Genomic DNA, 17,095 nt, shown 5'->3' on the forward strand with positions numbered 1-17,095 from the left:
GTGATTTCTTGAGGTGTGGGTGTCCCATATTCTTAAATTTTTCACAGGCTCGAAAGAAAAGTCTGCTTGAGAACATTTCCAAAATTAGCGTTTTTAAGCTTGTTTAGGGCTTCAAACGCAAGAAAAACTCATTTCTGGGTCGCGCTCACCCCGTAATGCTCTACCGGGGCGCTAGTCTCGGTGAGTCTACAGGTGGTTTCGAAGGGTTCTAGTTTAGCCATAGTCTTAAGATTTTGACTGATGCTGGCAAAATGTCTGTTCTATAATATATCTAAAAATTTGAAATTTATGAGCTTGTTTGCGCATACAAAAGTCTTGTTTTGTGTCAAATTTGCTGATTTCTAGGGTATTTTGCCAAAATAACTATTTTTCGAAAGCAGATAATGAATAAGCGTCATCATTTAAGTAAGTTCAAGATGTTTTTCGGTCAAATTGTCCTAAAAATAACAGAATATCATTCGACAATTTTGGGTGCGAAGGGCCGCGCCGCGCGCCATTTTTCCGTGAGAATCCCTAGGCATATCTACTGATGTAGATACTGTCGATTGAATCAAGCCTGAAATAAAGTCGGCTTCAAGTTAAAAACTCAAGAAGTGTAAAGCGCGGGTTTTCTTCATATTTTCGCACGAAGTCCCAAGCGGCTTCTCGATATTTTTTTCAGTTTTATATAGAATATTCAGCAAATTGGAAGAAAATCGCTGAATAATTGAGCAGATATACCGGTATATCTGGCAGCTCGTTCAGCACAGTTGCATAGCTATTTTTTCTGTCGGGAAATAACTTTCGCCATCTGTCGTATTAATTCAAATAGCGCGCCACTTGCCTCTTGGGATACATTTTTCCTGCTCGACCAGTGGCCACTGGCTTCTCCCGGGCAATATTCGTCAAAAAATGTCAGCGATCGATTCCGTGACTCTTTCCTAATGAGGCTTCTTTTCTCTGACCTATCGCAGTAGTTGACAAAAATTCAAAGAGAAAAAATGATGATTTTAGAATGAAAATGAAATCGGGCGAAAATGGGTAGCTTCGACCTGCGGATCCTCGAGCAAGGAGGACTCAGCTTTGAAGATTTGAAGACAAATGTCTCCAAAGTTGCGCACGAGCTGGAAAGAGATCGGAAAGCGCTCAAACATCTCAAGTCAATCTTCAGAGATGTTCCGAGCAGCATTCTTGAGCAGACCAAGCACGAGAAGTCATTGAGGTTCACTATTTATCCATTAACAATTAGATAAGAGAGAAGCCGCTTTCGGCTTTGATTATTAAAAATCAGAAAGCAAAGCGCGGCTTTTTTACATTTCTTGCGACTTCGAGCGTAATCACGTCGATCTTGGCGCGACCATTTAATATCTAATGAGAAGACCTTTCTTTACGAAAAATATTCAGCAATACGATAGTCGACCATGCGATTCCACACACTTCCGACAAAGAAACGAGCGAGTGTTTTTCGAAATACAATGATTTCATCAACGAACTCATCAAATTACAAGAGTCCTATTCGCGTCAAATGAAGTCCAGTCTCTGTGATCCGATCGTCTCAACCGTGAATTCGCTCAAAAACCTCGACACCGTGCGAAAAGACTGGGATAGCGCGAAAACGGAATACGAACGGAAAAGCAAGAAAGGAGTAGCGTTGCAAACCGAACAACCGAATTTGAAACGCTGCGCCGCCGAGTATTTCAAAAAGAGACAACGCGCCGAGTCTGGAATTGGCACAAACTTGGCGTTTTCGTTGATCGAGTTCTCGCAGAGACAGACGGAGTACTTTCAGGAAGCGTTGGACCTTTCGAAACGATTACAAATTGACCTTGAGCAGCGACAACCGAAGATTGCTCAGCAAAGGAAAAATGATGAAGTCACTTTGCAAAGGTTATAATTAAACCCAAGAAGAAAATAGAAATTTTAAACATTGATATTTCAGGCTTGATGAAATCTCAAAAAAGTACGGCGGCAGTTCACACAACGAGTCGTACTCTGTCCACCAGAATCTGATCGCGTCAAACTCGAGTGCGGGCGAGACGAAGAAGGGGACGGTGTTCGTCAAGCGTCGCCACTTAGTGTCAATCGTTCAAGGTTTCAAAAAGCGCGTGGCTCACGTTCGCGAGGACGGCTACTTCGAAATTTATCACAACAACGCGATGGAGACGCGGATCAATCTGCTAACAAGCTCCGTCAAGCGCGATCAATCGGATAGAAAGGCCTTCGAGTTGACCGCAGCAGAGAAGAATAAACCCTACATCATCATGGGCACTACTGAGCCGGAAACGGAGAATTGGGTCCAAGGTAAATTCAAATTAATTTCTTTTCAAAATCGTTTTTGTTGTTTTAAAAATAACATTTTTAGTCATCCAAAACGCTAAAAACGCTCTACTGAACAAATACTTCGAGCCCTCTGTCGACGAATTGACAAAAAAGATCCTCGCCGCGGTGAAATCCGTGCCCGGCAATGATTGCTGCGCCGATTGCGGAAGCAGGGCGCCGACTTGGTTGAGTTTGAACTTGGGCATTTTGGTGTGCGACTTTTGCGCTGGCGTGCATCGCGAAATTGGCGTCAATTTCTCCAAAATCAGATCAATTACGCTCGATGAATGGGGCACTGCGAATCTTCTCGTAGCGAGGTAAAACCTACTATATTTGCTGGTTTCTCACTTTGTAATTAGAAATCTTGGGAACGAAATTTTCAATGAAGTCTACGAAGCAAATCTGCGCCTAAGCGAAAAGCCAGACACATCATCATCTTCAGAGCATCGAACAAATTTCATCAAACAAAAGTACATCCACAAGCGTTTCATCCAAAAAACAGTCTACTCGGAACAAGAGGGCATTCAAGCGCTAGAGTCCGCGATCCAAGAGTCCGACATCCATGCTATCTTGCAAGCTTACGCTGAAGGGGCGAGACCGGAAGCGAAAAGAGACCAAATTGGCTTGAGCTGCTTGCATCTCGCTGTTGAATTTGGACAGTTGCACATTGTCGAATTTTTATTGCAAAATGCTAAGGACTCGCCGGACGGGCCAGTCGATTCTAGAGGCAATACGTTGCTGCATCACGCGCTAGAGCACTACTGCGGCAAAGATTTATGCAAACTCATTTTGAGAAAATACCCGAATGATGCATTCAAGTCTAACTACCTCGGAAAACTGCCCTCAGAGTGCACAAAGTAAGATATAATTTGATTGAGAATCACTGTAATTTACTTTTGCTAAATCGATTTTTAACTTTCAGCAGCAACGAAATTAAATCAAGCCTGAGGGATATCGAAGGGCAGCCGGACAAGTTTAAGCTTTTGAATGTCGACTATCAGTGGAATTTCGAGCGTAGCAATGGCGAATCAGATGATGAAGGGCTAGATGATCCAGCATCTATGAGCATGAGCCGGTCGAGACCGATGAGCACATCGACCAATCCAGCGCCATCAGCGAAAACTCCGAATACTCCAAGTTTGACGACGTTTTCCTCGATGGATCCACCATCGACAGATGCTAATTTTCTCGACCGCTCTACTGCGGATTCGATAACAAGGTAAGAACCTAACATTCCGTGTTTCGCACTAAAACATCAAAATGAACAGCTCACCAATGAAAACTTCCAGCCCCTCGCGCTCCAAATCACAGCGGACGAGCTCAAGCTCGAGCAATAAAATTCTTCAACATGTTCCACAGTTCACCACAAAAAATGAAGACGTCATGGATCAGCTTCGGCAACGGCTGAAGGATCCGAATCCGAGTATTCCGAGAAATATCGCTCTCGTGCCGGATCGTCACACTCCAGATCGACCGGTTGCTCGTACACGTGGATCCCAAAGCACAAAGGTAACAATATTAGTGAAAAACTTGATGTTCATAAAAATTTAGGAGCCGCGGGTAAAACTAAGACCAACTGGAAGCAACAGTTTCAGAGACAATCGGCGCTCCCAAGGAGATTCTCTCAATCGCTCGGCAAATTACCGAAACTCCGCTGAGGTAAAAAAAAACACTTTTCCTTATCTAATTCTCGAATCTATCAGTTCTCGAATCCGACTCCAAAAGCAAGAACAATCATCCCATCCATTCATAAAAGTCATTCTCCAAGCTCAACTCTTGTCAAACGAGATAGTCATGGTAAAAACTTCCTAATATGTCCCTTTACATCCTTTTTGCAGATTATGCAGAAGTAGGAATACTCGAGTCGACAAAAACATCGCCAAGTTCGCGTTCAAACACATTCCAATCCCAACCTTCGCCAAATAATTCCCTTTCCTCGAAGGATGACTACAAGCGCAAATCGCGAAGTCTCGAGTCCACACTTCGCTCTGTCGATTCTTCCAACAATTCTAGCGTCAGCAGGAATAGCTCCTTTAGCTCAAGAACATCCAGGCAAAAGGTATCTCCGTCATTCTTAAATCTTATTAAACAAATTTCTTTTCAAGCCACCATCTGAACCTGAGCAAGCGATTTTGCCCGAACCAGTGCTGGAGCAAAGCAGGTTGCCGTCAAGAGTGAGGGCGATCTACGACTGCGACGCTGATGACGATGACGAATTAACTTTCGTCGTTGGAGAGTACATCACAATTACTCGTACGCAATTAAAAAAACTTATCCATATCTTATCTCTTGTTTTAGGCGAAGAGGAAGAAGGCTGGCTCCATGGACACATCGAATCGCAGCCTCATCGCGCTGGTCTCTTGCCTCAAATCTTCGTGGAAATCCTCGAATATCGCTGAATATGAATATCCCTATTTAATGTTCGTCACATGGCCAAGCATCGAATCACAACGAATAAACATGTCACATAGAAAATGAACACTCTAACTGCTGCACTCATCAACAAAAAAATCAAGCTCACGAAAACTTTAAACAGACCTAACTCCCATCAGCGGCATCAGCAATTATAAATTCATTCATCAACTTTCACTTGTACCACCTCTTTTTAAAACTGCTTTCAAAAAATGAAAAAATACTTCAAATCATCATTGACTCTCTCTCTCTCTATTCTCAATTCTTATTCCTTTTCGTTCCGGTTGCATTACCTACTGTATTTAAAAAGAAAGAACTTTTACTTCCGAATACACAACACAAAATTCAACATCCGGCTTTACTACACTGACTACTCTCAAACCGCAATCAACAAAGACAACTATGAGGGGATTGACCAAATATTTTTGGTTTTATTTTTTACAAAAGTCCTAGAAATGTACAGAAATAGGGGATGAGTATACAAGAAGTTTAAATCGCGTCGGCCACGGGGATTTAAGCAGTTCGCATGGCGACGTAGGCGTCCTTGACCAAGTCGAATCCAGAGAGGACACCAGCTCCGGCAATACCTCGGAGAACGTTGGCACCAGCGCCCTTCATGAGTGACATGAAGCCTTCGTTTCGGATGACCTGCATGCCGCAGTCGAGGGAGGACTTGTAGTGGACGCCAGTTCCGGAAGTCATCATCATTCGTCTTCGGACGGTGTCGATGGGGTAGGAGGCGAGGCCAGAAACGACGGTCACAGCTGAGAAAGAGAGGGTTAAAATATGAAAAAATCGAAGATAGAATTTTGAGAGAATTCAATTTAAAAGTGAACTTACCCCATCCGAGAAGGAAGGAAAGGAGGAAGCTGGATTGGTCACCAAGGAACAGAGGCTTAGCAGTATCGTAGAGACCAAAGTAGAGACCTCGGTAGATAAAGATACCAACGCAAGAGATGGTGAATCCTCGGTAGAGACCAGAGATACCATCAGAAGTGAGGGTCTTTCGGTAAACATCGATCAAACCGTTGTACTGTCGTTTGCCGTCCTTGCCTGAATTAGAGAGTTAGATTTTTTGAAAAAAAAATTCGGAAAGTTTCTAGAACGACTTTTGTTGTTTTTATAAAATTTACCTTTGGCGTCGTTGGCAAGTCGAGTACGGGCGTAATCGAGGGAGTAGACGAAAGCGAGCGAGAGGGAACCAGCGAAACCACCGGAAGCGATGTTAGTCGCGAACTTGGCGGGGGCGGAAGCGTCCTTGGAGAGGGCGAACAAGCTCTTGATCTGTCCTTTGAAGGCAAAGTTCAAGGCCTGGGTGGGGAAGTATCGGAGAACGTTGGCAAGGTTTCCTCGCCAGAATGAGCCGATTCCCTAATTATCATCGTTATTTTCTTTTTCTCAAACGACTAAGGACTCAAAGAGTGCCTGAACCCACCTCGGAAGCCATGGTTCGCTTGGTGCAGTCGACGATGCCAGTGTATCGTCGATCAAGAGTGCCCTGCTTGATCATCTCATCCTGGTTCTGAACCAAGAGCTTGATGCGCTCAATGGGGGCGGCTCCAGTCTTTGAAACACCGGCGGCGACACCGGAGAGGAGGAATTCCTCAACGAAGTTCAACTTCTGGGTCATTTTGGATTTAACTAACTAAAACATAATTGTGAGAATGATGAAAGATTAACACTTCAAAAAGAAAGTTGAAATTTAAAATTTTGAAAAGAAAATTGCAAGGGCTCCGCCTGTTATTATTTTTAGCTCCTTACCGGATAGAGCGAAAAAACGAACTGACGAAAATTCGATTTTCAACTCGAAAATAGGCGAGCATTCTAGAAAATTCTAGCGCCGTGATTTGTTTTTCACCACTTTTTGCTCGTTTCAGCTCAGAATCATTGGTTTTTGCTTCAAAAGAGATCTTTTAGAATGGAAGAGGAAAGTTCAGATTCACTATCGCTCTCGGTTGTACCATATCAACCTAGAGAAATGCCAATTCATTCCGGTAAACTGAAAATTCCGCCAAAAATTCGCTAAAATCGCATTTTAGACCTAAATATCGCTCCTCCAAACTGGCTTAGACCAGTTGGACCAAAAATAAAGTAGGTACTGATAGCCCTTGAAAACATCTTTAAATCTGTCCAAATTAGAACTCCAAAGATCCGGAAGAAAACCGACAAGAAGAAGAAAATGACGTCAATGCTCGTCGCAAATCACTATTTCGAAGGTTGGTTGTTTTCGAAAATCTCTCGAACGTGAAATTCTAGAGATTTTCTTATTGCACGAAACTCAACCCTTTTAGATCATATTCCGACGGAACTTCACGATCTCAGCGGAATTGACGCAGTCGCTGCGGCAGATACGATCAAACAACTAGTCAAACTTGGAAAATCATCCGAACATGTCTCCTTGCTCATTCATCGAATTGGTGATTCGCTCTTCATGGACGATTTTGACTTGGAAAAGCTCTTCCGCGACACTTCTTCACAAACTCATCATTGGTTCAAATCTTATCTTTCCGAAATTCTGGCAAAAGATGGCAATTTCAATCAGCTAGAAAACGAGCTAATCTCTGCTCTTACCAAGCATTTGCGCTCGACTTCGATCAAAGCGCTAGAATCGAAGTTTCTGTATCATTCGTTGATGCCAGCTCAAGATGGCCAGGAAGCGCGCCGACAAGAACCGTGTGCCCACGAGGGCTGCTTTTTGCAAAATAATGTCTGGAAATTCCACGACTTGGGCTTTCTCGTCGGATCAGATATTCCAATCTTTGGCAATAAAAATCATCCTGCAGTTACGTTGCGATTAACTGACTCGCAAGAGATTAATGTCCTCACAGGAATAGATTATTGGCTCGAGAATCTTATGTTTTCCGTGCCCGAGGTGGTCATGTGCTTCCATATCAACGGAATCGTCGAGAAGTATGAAAATATTTCAACGGATGATATTCCAAAGCTTGCTGGTTTTGACCCAGAAATGGTGAAAACGACCGCGAAAAGCATCCTTTCTTTCCTGAAGTCCAAATGTACCGAGCCAGGACACACCTACTGGCTGTTCAAGGAGAAAAACGATGATGTAGTGAAGCTGTATGATCTCAGCAGCTTGTGTGACACGAAAAAGGACGAAAAGAAGAAGTCGCAAAAACCGACAAATCCTTACGTCACCCCGGTTGCGAATCTCCTCCTGAAGCTTGTTACCAACTTAGAAAACGAAACAGAAACGATCCCAGTTACCGATAAAAAGCTAAGAGACGAGAACGACGAAAACGTAACAAAACTCCTGCACCAGGCGCTACAGATTTCTGACGATTTGCCAGAAGTACGCGAAAAAGTGCTGAGAAAGCTCGCTTTTCGAATGTCTCGGAAGAAATCTGAACCAGCGAGTAGTAAAAAACCGACCAAAACCAGAAAACCATCCCAGAATCTTGAAAAGACCAAAGGAGCAACTTGCGTTATGAAAACCTCAGAAATTGTCAACCAATATGTCCATAATTCGCAGTCATTTGAGGCGAGCAAAGGCAAAAATGACATGGAAGAGGAATTGAAATGGATTTCTGCCGCTTGTCAGCTGCTCGAGAGAGATGACGATCCTACTGATGTCTATCTTGCATTTTCTAGCGCCCTGGCGACTTTTGCTGAGAGGGAGCAAGTGGGAACAAAGCCGAAGGACGAGGAACTTGCATTGATTCTTTTAGCCATTCGGTAGATTTCTTTTTCACAAACATAACGGTTGAAAATTGTTAATCAAGGTGCATTCTATATTCCGAACCTCGTGATTCCAGCCAGCAAAGGACGAGAGATGCGAATTTAACGATATTGACGGAAAGGGCAGCTGATTTACAGATACCCGTTCTAGAGAAAATTAACTTAGGAGAGCTCAGGAAGAAACTCCTGCAAAAATATCCGTCAGGTAAATTTTCTTTTGATTTCTTGAAATTTTACTACGCCGCTCTTTTCGCGTTTTTTTTTCTAGCATTCTATTTCAGTAAACTGTCTCCTATCAACCTTCGAAAATACAATAAACAAGCGTCAAGAATCCGAGCTGGGCAAATTCATCGCCCGTGACTACAAAGACGTCATCCAACTGTACGATCTAATCAAGCACCATCATCAGAACAAGGGAACTATCCACCGCAAGATCGCTTACGTCTACAATGAGATTGGGAAGAAGATGATCGATAGTCTCATAATTGCGTCGATTGAATCGAACGACAGGAAAAAGCCAGATGATTTTTCGTCAGATGAATTTAGATCTGCCGGGCTTAGGTTGGCAGTTAAAATGAACGATTGTGTCTAAAATGAACTTTTTTTAGCGCTTTTGAGACTGCTTGCTCTATTTTTGATCGATGGAATGATCCGAGTAATTTTGCCCTGTGCCACGCAAACATGGGAAGACTGTATCTTGTCCTCAGCTCAGTTAACAAACCCGACGGTGAACTGGAGGAAGCAGAGGAACAAGATCTCCTTCTCTCGATAAAGCACTATCGAAAAGCTGTCGATACAGTAAAAGAGCAGAAAATGCAGGAGAACTTCACCTGGGATTTGATTAACGCGCAGTTGAAGCTGGCTACGATGCTGCAAGAATGCCCGCCAGGTATTTTCCAACGAAAAGCGATGCAGTAGTTTAAACGACTGTTTAGTTTCTCGTTGCACGATCCGCGAGTTAGAGCGAAAGCTAATCGACATTCTGGACCAGGCAGAAAAGTACGCTACAAATCTGCTTCGGACAACTTCCCAGCCGCACCACGGCCATTTAAGACTTGCGGAGATTAATTATAGAATTGGAGCGATGCATCATGGTCACATTGTCAAAACCGGCCTCCAGAAGAAGCAACTTTCGCATTCAATCCGACTTTCGGAAAAGTATTATCTCGCTGCGGAGAAACACTTTCAATGTGTCAATTGGAAAGATCAAAATCAAGGTAGAGAAAACCCTCTTTTAGTGCCTTTTCATCGATTGAATTTTGAAGGGTGGTGTGTTCTTCATTTGCGATCGACGATTGAGCGCGTTGCTCTTATTAAAAACCACCGAAATGACAAGAACCGTCTTCTGGACGCCCTTGCGGCAATGTTACAGGCACGCACTTCTACAGACCGTCTCCAGCAAATTGACTCGAGTTATTCCGACGATGTCATAAAAACAGTCCTCAAACTCATTCAAATGGTTCTGATGGAGCTTTCCAAGAATATTTCTTCCTTCCCAAATACTTATAAAACAATGAAAATTTTGGACGTGAAAAATTTGATTCTTCGATGTATGAAAATGGACAAAAACATTCATACGATAAATGTTATCATGTCAGATATTGATGATTTGATAAGTTGACTGAATGAAATTGAAATGAATTCAAAATTCCAGCATTTTTTTCTGTTTCAAAATATCCGTTTCCGCCTCTCAACGCCACTTCCCTTCAATAAAGATAAAAAACGATTTCTTTCAATGCCACTTTTCCTTTATTATTCCTGCTAGAATGTCTGAACAATCTGATTCGGAAGAAGGAATGAGCTCCATCAACTGGTGGCTAGACTTTTTTGCTGATGCGGGAATTCCACCAACATCTGCTGCCGAGTATGCCGTTTCCTTCGCCGAGCAGAGAATCCCACAGGAATATGAAATAATTCTTGAGCTTGGCACAGACGAGTGGCGAGAACTCGGCGTTACTGTTCTTGGCGACAGACTTGCCATGAAAAATTTGGCGAAATCAGGAGGAAAAACGAAAATGGTTCGAGGATTTTTTAACTTAATTTTTACGAATTACTCCTAGGCGCCGAAAAAAGTCTCAAAGAAAATGAAAAAAGCTGTCAGAGAACCGGAAAAGCAGAGCTCAGAAGAATTCTTGAGCTCCTTCATCTCTCAAGAAAAGAAAAAGGCGAAGCCGCTGGGAAGGCAAAACGTCGAAAAAGAGCGAGTCAAGAGTAAAAATCCCTTTAGGAAATCCTCTGGAGACGAAGTTGACTTTTATCAGGAGGAAATATCTGAGCCTAGGTAAATCTTTAATGATTTGGAAGCTTTCATGATTGATTTTCAGCGCTGTAACTTTCACAGAAGAGATGGAAGATGAGCCAACAGTTCAGTTCAAAGTAACTCTCGACAAACAATTTGGCAGTAGTAGGAAAAGACAGTCAGATGTAAGCTTGCGTTCCCTTTTACTGGCAGGCATTGATTCAACATTTCAGCCCATGAAAATGTCTTCTGAGCCGAAAATCACGCGTACGATAGGGTCACATCCAGTAGTACAGGAAGATACTGTCTCTTCAACCTCAAAAGTCAACGTCACGTTCAATGGATTAACTGGATTCGGCAAGCAACCTAAACAACCAAAGATTTCCTGCTCGGTAAGCTCTCCCGAAAATATATTTTCAAGTAATTTTAGTCATTTCAACCGAGCCCAGAGAAGAAAAAGAGTAAACCTGAAACTGTCCGATCTCGATTGGGAAAGAAAAACGTAAAAAATCGACTTGGCCTGTAGAAAACTGAAGAAACTAGTCATTACACCTGACCTTTGTAGACAATTCTAGCTGCCTCCAATTTCCTTTTCATTTCTGTTGAAAACGTATTCGTGCTGGTTTTCATAAAAAATCATTCTTTATTTTCGAAAATTCAATTTCTTTCCAATCAAAAATGTCCATATTCCGTAGAAAAATGCAAGAGATTCCCAAAATCGGCTTTGGCACTTTTCGTTTATCCGGAAAGAAGGGAAAAGAAGCGGTAAAGGCTGCCATCCGGGCCGGATATAGACATATAGACACGGCGCATATGTATAAAAACGAACATTTGGTGGGAGAGGCGATTGATGAGTGTGTGAGCGAAGGAGTAGTGGAGAGGAATGAACTTTTTATGAAAGGGGCGGTTTAGTTTTCTTCTTCGATTGGGAGCGATGAAAATTAACCCATTGAAAGAACTTCAAAACTACACTCAAATTTCCACAATCCCGATCTCATGGAAGGTCAAAATTCATAGTACCTTTATTCTTATTTCTCACTTGTTTTCACCTTCTTTTGAAGAATTCCGGTGATAAAACATCAGCTCAAGCTCTTGAAACTTTCCTTTTTCGATCTTTATTTGATCCACGCGCCTTGGGGCACTTTGTCGACCGATCCTGACTCCTTTTCTGTCGATAATGTTTATGAGAACGATTTGCCTGTGATCAAGGACTTTGATCACGTGTCAATTTGGCGTGAACTTGAGAAAGCGGTGGATGCTGGGCTAGTGCGTCGTATCGGCTTGTCCAACTTTGATGAGCTCCAGGTCGATAAAATAAACACGGTTTCCAATGTTCTTTTGTGCAATTATATATGAGCAAGTTCATCAAGGTGGAAAAGCAGAGTGCATATAGCGGCCCCTGCTATTCTGTCAATTTTCGTTTTTGTCTTTTGCCAAAAGGGATAACCGATTAGAAGTCTTAGTTCTTGTCGCCGAGCTCCATATGCTAATCAAGTCGAGTGTCATCCTTTATTAAACCAAGAAGAGCTCCGAGGATGGTTGTCGCACTGAAATAATAGTGTGTTCCCATGTATTAGATATGTATGCATTTTAATCTTGAATAAGCTCTGGTTGAGAGTTTCTCTTATCGAAAGAAAGTTTAACTGGTGGTTTGACCTCTTCAATGTCGATAATAAATTTTAATTCTTGAGAAAAATCTGAGTCAAATTGACTTCTCTTACTATGGGAGGATTTTTATGTTGAAAATATAGAAAGAACTAAAACTCAACCTCTTTCTATTTTACTTGCCGCTCCAAATTGGCAGGATTAAATTATTGATGCCCTTGAAAAGGTCAAAGATCTCTTTCGATTTGTGCTCATTTTCGATAGTAGACAAGGTGACACAACCAATCAAGCTCACCATGCCGCTCATGGTTTGCATGTCATTGCGTACATGCCCCTCGGCCGCTGCAAGGCTGATGATTTCGATGGTCTAATGTTATCACAAAAGCTAGTGGTAAAACAAATTGCCCGAAAACACGCGGCCAGCCCTGAACAGGTCTTGATAGCTTTTCATATAAACAGAAACATGGCGCTGCTTGTCAAAAGGCCCGGAGTCCTATCTCAAGTACAAACTTGTTCGTAACAAATGGCATTATGATTCCAATACCAAGCCGAGATGAGCAGAGAATTGAACACAACTTCCAAGCAACTCAGATTCGCCAAGGGTGACAAATTTAATTTGCGCCATCTATGTACTGCTAGAGATATCAACACTTCAATTTACTGTAGTTAGACTCACAGTTATCACCCAGGATTAAGTCTGGACGAGGATGATTTGAAGACTCTTCTGAAAATGAACTCTTCAAAAAGCCACCGGGATAATTTCAGAAATAATGATAAAATTACCGCTTTAGATAAAGAATTTTCATCCCACCAAAGATTTTGCGAGTTTCAAGTTTATAGCAAGTCGAAAAACTTTCCAACCCGCTGGTAGTGAGTGAACTGGAGCGTTGAAAATAAATTCTATGGATCTCACTATTTTGGATCGTGTTCTGATTAAATTAAGCGTTTTGAAAATGTAAAGCGAAATGTTTATATTGCTAAAGCGTGCGGCTGAGAGCCTAGGCCTAGCTAGGTTAGGTGAGCATTGCATCAGAAATAATGGTCGAGCTGCGGCGCTGTCAGCACGGCATTCTGCCGGTGGTGGTTTGTGCTTGTCAAGGCGTTCTCGCCGACGACGAGAATCGATTTCGAGAGGGGCAGAAACCTATGAGCACGGCGATGACACCGAAAACATCAAAAATTTAGAACGCTCGAGCTTGAGCTCGGCGCTAGCCCTATCAAACTATTCACCCATGGCGCCAAGAGCTAGCAGCATGAGAAAATATAATTTTGAGAATCAGAGATCAACACAGTTGTCAATGAACAGGTACCTTCTCGAGAGCTGTTTTGTTCTGAAAATTTTTATACGATGTCGTTCTTCTATAACATGATTAACGCGAAAACTTCACTGTTATGGTGGCGAATTTCCATGAGGGCTCGCTCTTATAGACGTTAAAACCATGGAAATGATACAGATTGTCAGGATAAGCCTTCAGCCTAACGATATTCGATGACGAACAATATTTTGCTCGTCATTGCTTCATACTTACAACCTCTGTGGAATTTCTCCAATGCACTCGCAAGTTCGAGTAGCAAATTTTTCTGGCAAAGGAAAAAGGACGGATGAGCATATTCAAGCTTTTCTATCAAATTGAGATTGATTTTATTGATGAGCTTAATATAAATTCCGTGTTGAAGTGGACAGAGTGCTCGAACATCGAGCAGCAAGGCATTTTTGTCAAGTTGATCATGTTCAGATTGTTCAGTGATGCAGCCTCCAGATCGCTATCGCGCCGCTACTCTGATCCAAGCTGCTTTTCGTGGATATCGAACACGCAAAAGAAATGCTAATTTGGACTTAGTAAGTAGACAAAAAGACGTTAATGCTCAGAAAGAGTCGTTTTCTGATTAGGAATCGAAATGCGCTCTCGCGCAAAATTGAGCATTTCAAGATGAGCAAATTTGAAAATTGTAATTTAGGAGTTCGCTGCGCTTGTTGCCGAGATTGAGCCCGAGAAGGTCTGTTGGGATCGCGACTTAATTAACGTCGGCAAAGTCGAACCCGTCAAGGGCTCCTACGAAATCGATAGCGAGTGTGCATGAGAGAGATAGCTAGTTTCGTTTCGAACTCTCAATATATATGTACCCGTTCTTTTTCGATCTTGATATCGACCTTGCCTGGCATGGCGGCCATTTGCCCTCTAAGAGGCTTTGGATCAGCTCGCCGAGCTCAAATACCATTTGTCGCATTTTGGGACGGTTGCGTTGCGAATCCGACTTGAGCTGTTGCGATTTTGGGATGTCGAAGCGCTGAGCAGACGAAACTATCAACAGATTGCCTCGAAAGGAGAAACAGTTCAGACTTACTCTCGAACGAAGAATGAAGGTTGGGAGAAACAATCATTGTTAACTTGAGTATAATCATAGAAAATCAAGCTGTCTCGTCGAATATCGAATTAATCGCGACTGAGGAGGAAAAAGAACTGCCCAACAACCAAGAGTCACGAGATGTACAATCATACTCTTATATTAACTCTTATATAATGGATTTTCAGCAGGAGGATCACGGAAATCTTTGTGTTACGAAAGAGCAGCTTGATTCAAAACGACTGGAACTTCTTAACGACCTCTGGTGGCTTCAGCATTCAATCATTTCTCGCCGACAAAATCTGTCCCAGCGAACAAACAAAACCAATGAACCTCAAAACTAACAGGAACGGATGTCATACAAATAAAAACCATTGATTGTGAATTAGAATGGGTCGGATTTTGGCAGTCGGGGAATATTTGGATAGGTTTGCGGAGCTGGAAGACGATTTTGACGAGGAAAAAGAAACCGGTGATTCTAACCCCCTCTTCTTTTGAGCGCCTGGCATTAATTTTTAATTTTGAATAATTGGCGACCTTCAGTGGATCTTGGCGAGGGCAGTGAGGTCCTTTCAAGCCTCAATGACCTTGTTATAATTGACGCAGATAAGAATGGTTCGCGACCTTCCATTTTCGCTTTGCTTTGAAAATTAAATTTAGATGTTCGAATTATCAGCAACAATGTCCAAGGCGTCCAGTCTTTCTTCCAAGAGTCGAAAGGTTTTGTTTTCTTTTTAACTAAGCTTCAATAATGAGCTCGCTTAGCTTCCCATTTCCAATCGCTCGTGCCCAACGGTCCCGATGATATATTAATAATGCACGATATGAAGTATTGGAGCATGAGGTAAATCCATCGCTACGATATATGCGCGGCTAGCGTATCAATCTTTTAGAGAGATTAAAAGGGAGTGGTTTCGCGCGTCGCTTTAATTTTAATTCGAGCCTATTCCAAGCAACCGAACACAAGAATACCCGAACACGAAGTTGGACAAAATGCAAAAATAAGGGCTGGCTTCGAGCACTGGGCAAGGCTGGAGGAAAATGGGGATTTGATAGTTGGGGGGGACTGTTTTCATGGTCAAAGAGGCCATGCACACTCGTCCATCGAGGTTTGAGAAATGCTTCAGGCATCGAGATTGTCAACAGGATATTGATGGTTGAATCAGAACGGCTTGTCGTCAATCGGGAGCCAGGCTTCGTAGTCTCAGTAAATAAAAAATGCCCGTAGGAAAATGGCAACGATGCTGTTGTAAGGCAAAATGTGAAAAAGATGGCAGTGCTAGGATGGGCAACCGTATTCATAACCCAGTCGAAAAAACTTGAAGTCCTAGGTTTAATTTCATGTCATAAGCTCATTTCCTTCCCTTCTTTACCGATTTATAAATTATAAATAAGGGTACTTAAAACATGACATCCGGCTTGAAGAACTACAATCTTTGATTGACTCGTCTTCGCTTTCGAACATCCACCTCGCCGCTGGAACACATCACATTGCCGCCACTGATGGCAAACGCTGCGTCATTTCAACCCCGAAAGGAGTCAAAACCTTTACGTTCGAGGCCATCTCAGCTCTCACTGCATCATTCCGCGAGACTTTTATTTTCTTTCGTTCTTAGCTTGTTAGGCTTTAATATTTGATCAGATTGCAAAGTGAGCCTTTCAGTCTTGTGACGTTCGCGTTAAGAATGAGTAGTCCGAGGCCGCAGAAGAAAACTCAGAATAAGAAATTGGAGGTGAACGAGGAGATAGGCAGGCAACGACTCGCACAGAAGCTTACTGTAATCGATAGGCCCAAGCCGAAAATCTACCCAGTCGCGCAGAGTTCGATTTTGAGTAGAGTGCGGACCTTTATGCCAGCAATGCAGAAAGCACAAGAAGATTTATACAAGAAGATGAAGGCAGAGGTGAGCTGCAAAGCTTTGAATAACTTGAGAGACTTGTCACAATTCTCAGAACAAACATGCCAGATAAGCATTTTTTCAAGGGTGACGAAAGTGTAAATTTGGAAAATACAGAAAACGACGAGCGAGTGGTAGAGTTTAATTGTGGAATCGTACCTTCGGAACTCATTGCAGACTCATCCGATTCCGATAGCGACACCGACTCAGATGAAGAGATGGATCCAGAAGAATTGAGACTTATTCATCTGATTAACAATAAGGTAACCCCGATCATTCTCTTAGATAGGTATCAGATGACGGATTTTGATATTAAATTCTTCATATTTACAATTTTTGTACTCGAAATTATGATGTAACCAATTTGAAAGCCACATTCTGAGCCCGAGCGCCAGTCTATAGCGCCAAAAGCTCACCATTCATTTCAAGATGGGCCATCGAAACGAGGCAAGCAGTGAGGCAAGCTCGGGAAGCACAGGAAACGGAAACAAAATTGAGATGCTCAAAGACAATCAAATGATGGAGGAATAGTTTTTCGTTGACCAAAATTCTTCCTGACGCCTTTTCTCTTGTGCCTTCTCTTCTATTCCACGCCGCTTAGAAG

At 42.5% G+C, this 17,095-nt stretch overlaps 8 protein-coding genes across 10 annotated transcripts; 7 read left to right on the forward strand and 1 right to left on the reverse strand.

The window, feature by feature from the left end:
- Window positions 1-997: 997 nt before the first annotated feature.
- On the forward strand, window positions 998-5,059 carry LOC145698100 (arf-GAP with SH3 domain, ANK repeat and PH domain-containing protein 1-like). 2 transcript variants are annotated; one of them, XM_081775307.1, is made up of 12 exons: window positions 998-1,201; window positions 1,384-1,866; window positions 1,919-2,280; window positions 2,342-2,615; window positions 2,658-3,155; window positions 3,221-3,517; window positions 3,567-3,807; window positions 3,850-3,957; window positions 4,002-4,095; window positions 4,137-4,357; window positions 4,404-4,551; window positions 4,597-5,059. In XM_081775307.1, the coding sequence occupies exons 1-12, from the start codon at window positions 1,017-1,019 to the stop codon at window positions 4,695-4,697; spliced, it is 3,012 nt and encodes a 1,003-aa protein (XP_081631433.1). In that variant the 5' UTR covers window positions 998-1,016; the 3' UTR covers window positions 4,698-5,059. The 2 variants fall into 2 exon arrangements, with proteins under 2 accessions (XP_081631433.1, XP_081631441.1); XM_081775315.1 differs by having other exon boundaries at window positions 3,588-3,807.
- A 62-nt stretch (window positions 5,060-5,121) lies between these two features.
- On the reverse strand, window positions 5,122-6,380 carry LOC145699518 (uncharacterized). The gene is made up of 4 exons (XM_081776796.1): window positions 6,146-6,380; window positions 5,844-6,081; window positions 5,551-5,763; window positions 5,122-5,474 (listed from the first exon to the last, which is right to left on the reverse strand). The coding sequence occupies exons 1-4, from the start codon at window positions 6,338-6,340 to the stop codon at window positions 5,224-5,226; spliced, it is 897 nt and encodes a 298-aa protein (XP_081632922.1). The 5' UTR covers window positions 6,341-6,380; the 3' UTR covers window positions 5,122-5,223.
- A 245-nt stretch (window positions 6,381-6,625) lies between these two features.
- On the forward strand, window positions 6,626-10,129 carry LOC145711032 (uncharacterized). Of its 2 annotated transcripts, none has more exons than XM_081788766.1 (9): window positions 6,626-6,704; window positions 6,750-6,805; window positions 6,850-6,926; window positions 7,002-8,400; window positions 8,448-8,608; window positions 8,685-8,964; window positions 9,012-9,292; window positions 9,339-9,620; window positions 9,669-10,129. In XM_081788766.1, the coding sequence occupies exons 3-9, from the start codon at window positions 6,890-6,892 to the stop codon at window positions 10,022-10,024; spliced, it is 2,796 nt and encodes a 931-aa protein (XP_081644892.1). In that variant the 5' UTR covers window positions 6,626-6,704; window positions 6,750-6,805; window positions 6,850-6,889; the 3' UTR covers window positions 10,025-10,129. The 2 variants fall into 2 exon arrangements, with proteins under 2 accessions (XP_081644892.1, XP_081644884.1); XM_081788758.1 differs by having other exon boundaries at window positions 6,632-6,704; window positions 6,750-6,801.
- Window positions 10,130-10,134: 5 nt separating this feature from the next.
- Window positions 10,135-11,298, forward strand: LOC145711047 (uncharacterized). The gene is made up of 5 exons (XM_081788778.1): window positions 10,135-10,421; window positions 10,464-10,684; window positions 10,728-10,827; window positions 10,876-11,034; window positions 11,073-11,298. The coding sequence occupies exons 1-5, from the start codon at window positions 10,170-10,172 to the stop codon at window positions 11,166-11,168; spliced, it is 828 nt and encodes a 275-aa protein (XP_081644904.1). The 5' UTR covers window positions 10,135-10,169; the 3' UTR covers window positions 11,169-11,298.
- Window positions 11,299-11,320: 22 nt separating this feature from the next.
- On the forward strand, window positions 11,321-13,547 carry LOC145711891 (aldo-keto reductase family 1 member B10-like). Its single transcript, XM_081789580.1, has 4 exons — window positions 11,321-11,548; window positions 11,599-11,645; window positions 11,704-11,974; window positions 12,456-13,547. Exons 1-4 carry the CDS (start codon window positions 11,321-11,323, stop codon window positions 12,765-12,767), a joined length of 858 nt encoding a protein of 285 aa, XP_081645706.1. The 3' UTR covers window positions 12,768-13,547.
- Window positions 13,548-13,973: 426 nt separating this feature from the next.
- LOC145711058 (uncharacterized) lies at window positions 13,974-14,937 on the forward strand. The gene is made up of 5 exons (XM_081788789.1): window positions 13,974-14,087; window positions 14,207-14,245; window positions 14,510-14,612; window positions 14,654-14,736; window positions 14,782-14,937. Exons 1-5 carry the CDS (start codon window positions 13,995-13,997, stop codon window positions 14,935-14,937), a joined length of 474 nt encoding a protein of 157 aa, XP_081644915.1. The 5' UTR covers window positions 13,974-13,994.
- A 32-nt stretch (window positions 14,938-14,969) lies between these two features.
- LOC145702941 (uncharacterized) lies at window positions 14,970-16,247 on the forward strand. Its single transcript, XM_081780242.1, has 7 exons — window positions 14,970-15,065; window positions 15,137-15,208; window positions 15,254-15,313; window positions 15,359-15,437; window positions 15,487-15,702; window positions 15,822-15,924; window positions 15,989-16,247. Exons 1-5 carry the CDS (start codon window positions 14,984-14,986, stop codon window positions 15,521-15,523), a joined length of 330 nt encoding a protein of 109 aa, XP_081636368.1. The 5' UTR covers window positions 14,970-14,983; the 3' UTR covers window positions 15,524-15,702; window positions 15,822-15,924; window positions 15,989-16,247.
- Window positions 16,248-16,263: 16 nt separating this feature from the next.
- On the forward strand, window positions 16,264-17,077 carry LOC145702932 (uncharacterized). Its single transcript, XM_081780230.1, has 3 exons — window positions 16,264-16,497; window positions 16,578-16,754; window positions 16,921-17,077. Exons 1-3 carry the CDS (start codon window positions 16,279-16,281, stop codon window positions 17,020-17,022), a joined length of 498 nt encoding a protein of 165 aa, XP_081636356.1. The 5' UTR covers window positions 16,264-16,278; the 3' UTR covers window positions 17,023-17,077.
- The last annotated feature ends 18 nt before the right edge of the window (window positions 17,078-17,095 follow it).

Source organism: Oikopleura dioica, chromosome 1 (genome assembly GCF_907165135.1).
Source record: "Oikopleura dioica chromosome 1, OKI2018_I68_1.0, whole genome shotgun sequence".
NCBI lineage: Eukaryota > Metazoa > Chordata > Appendicularia > Copelata > Oikopleuridae > Oikopleura > Oikopleura dioica.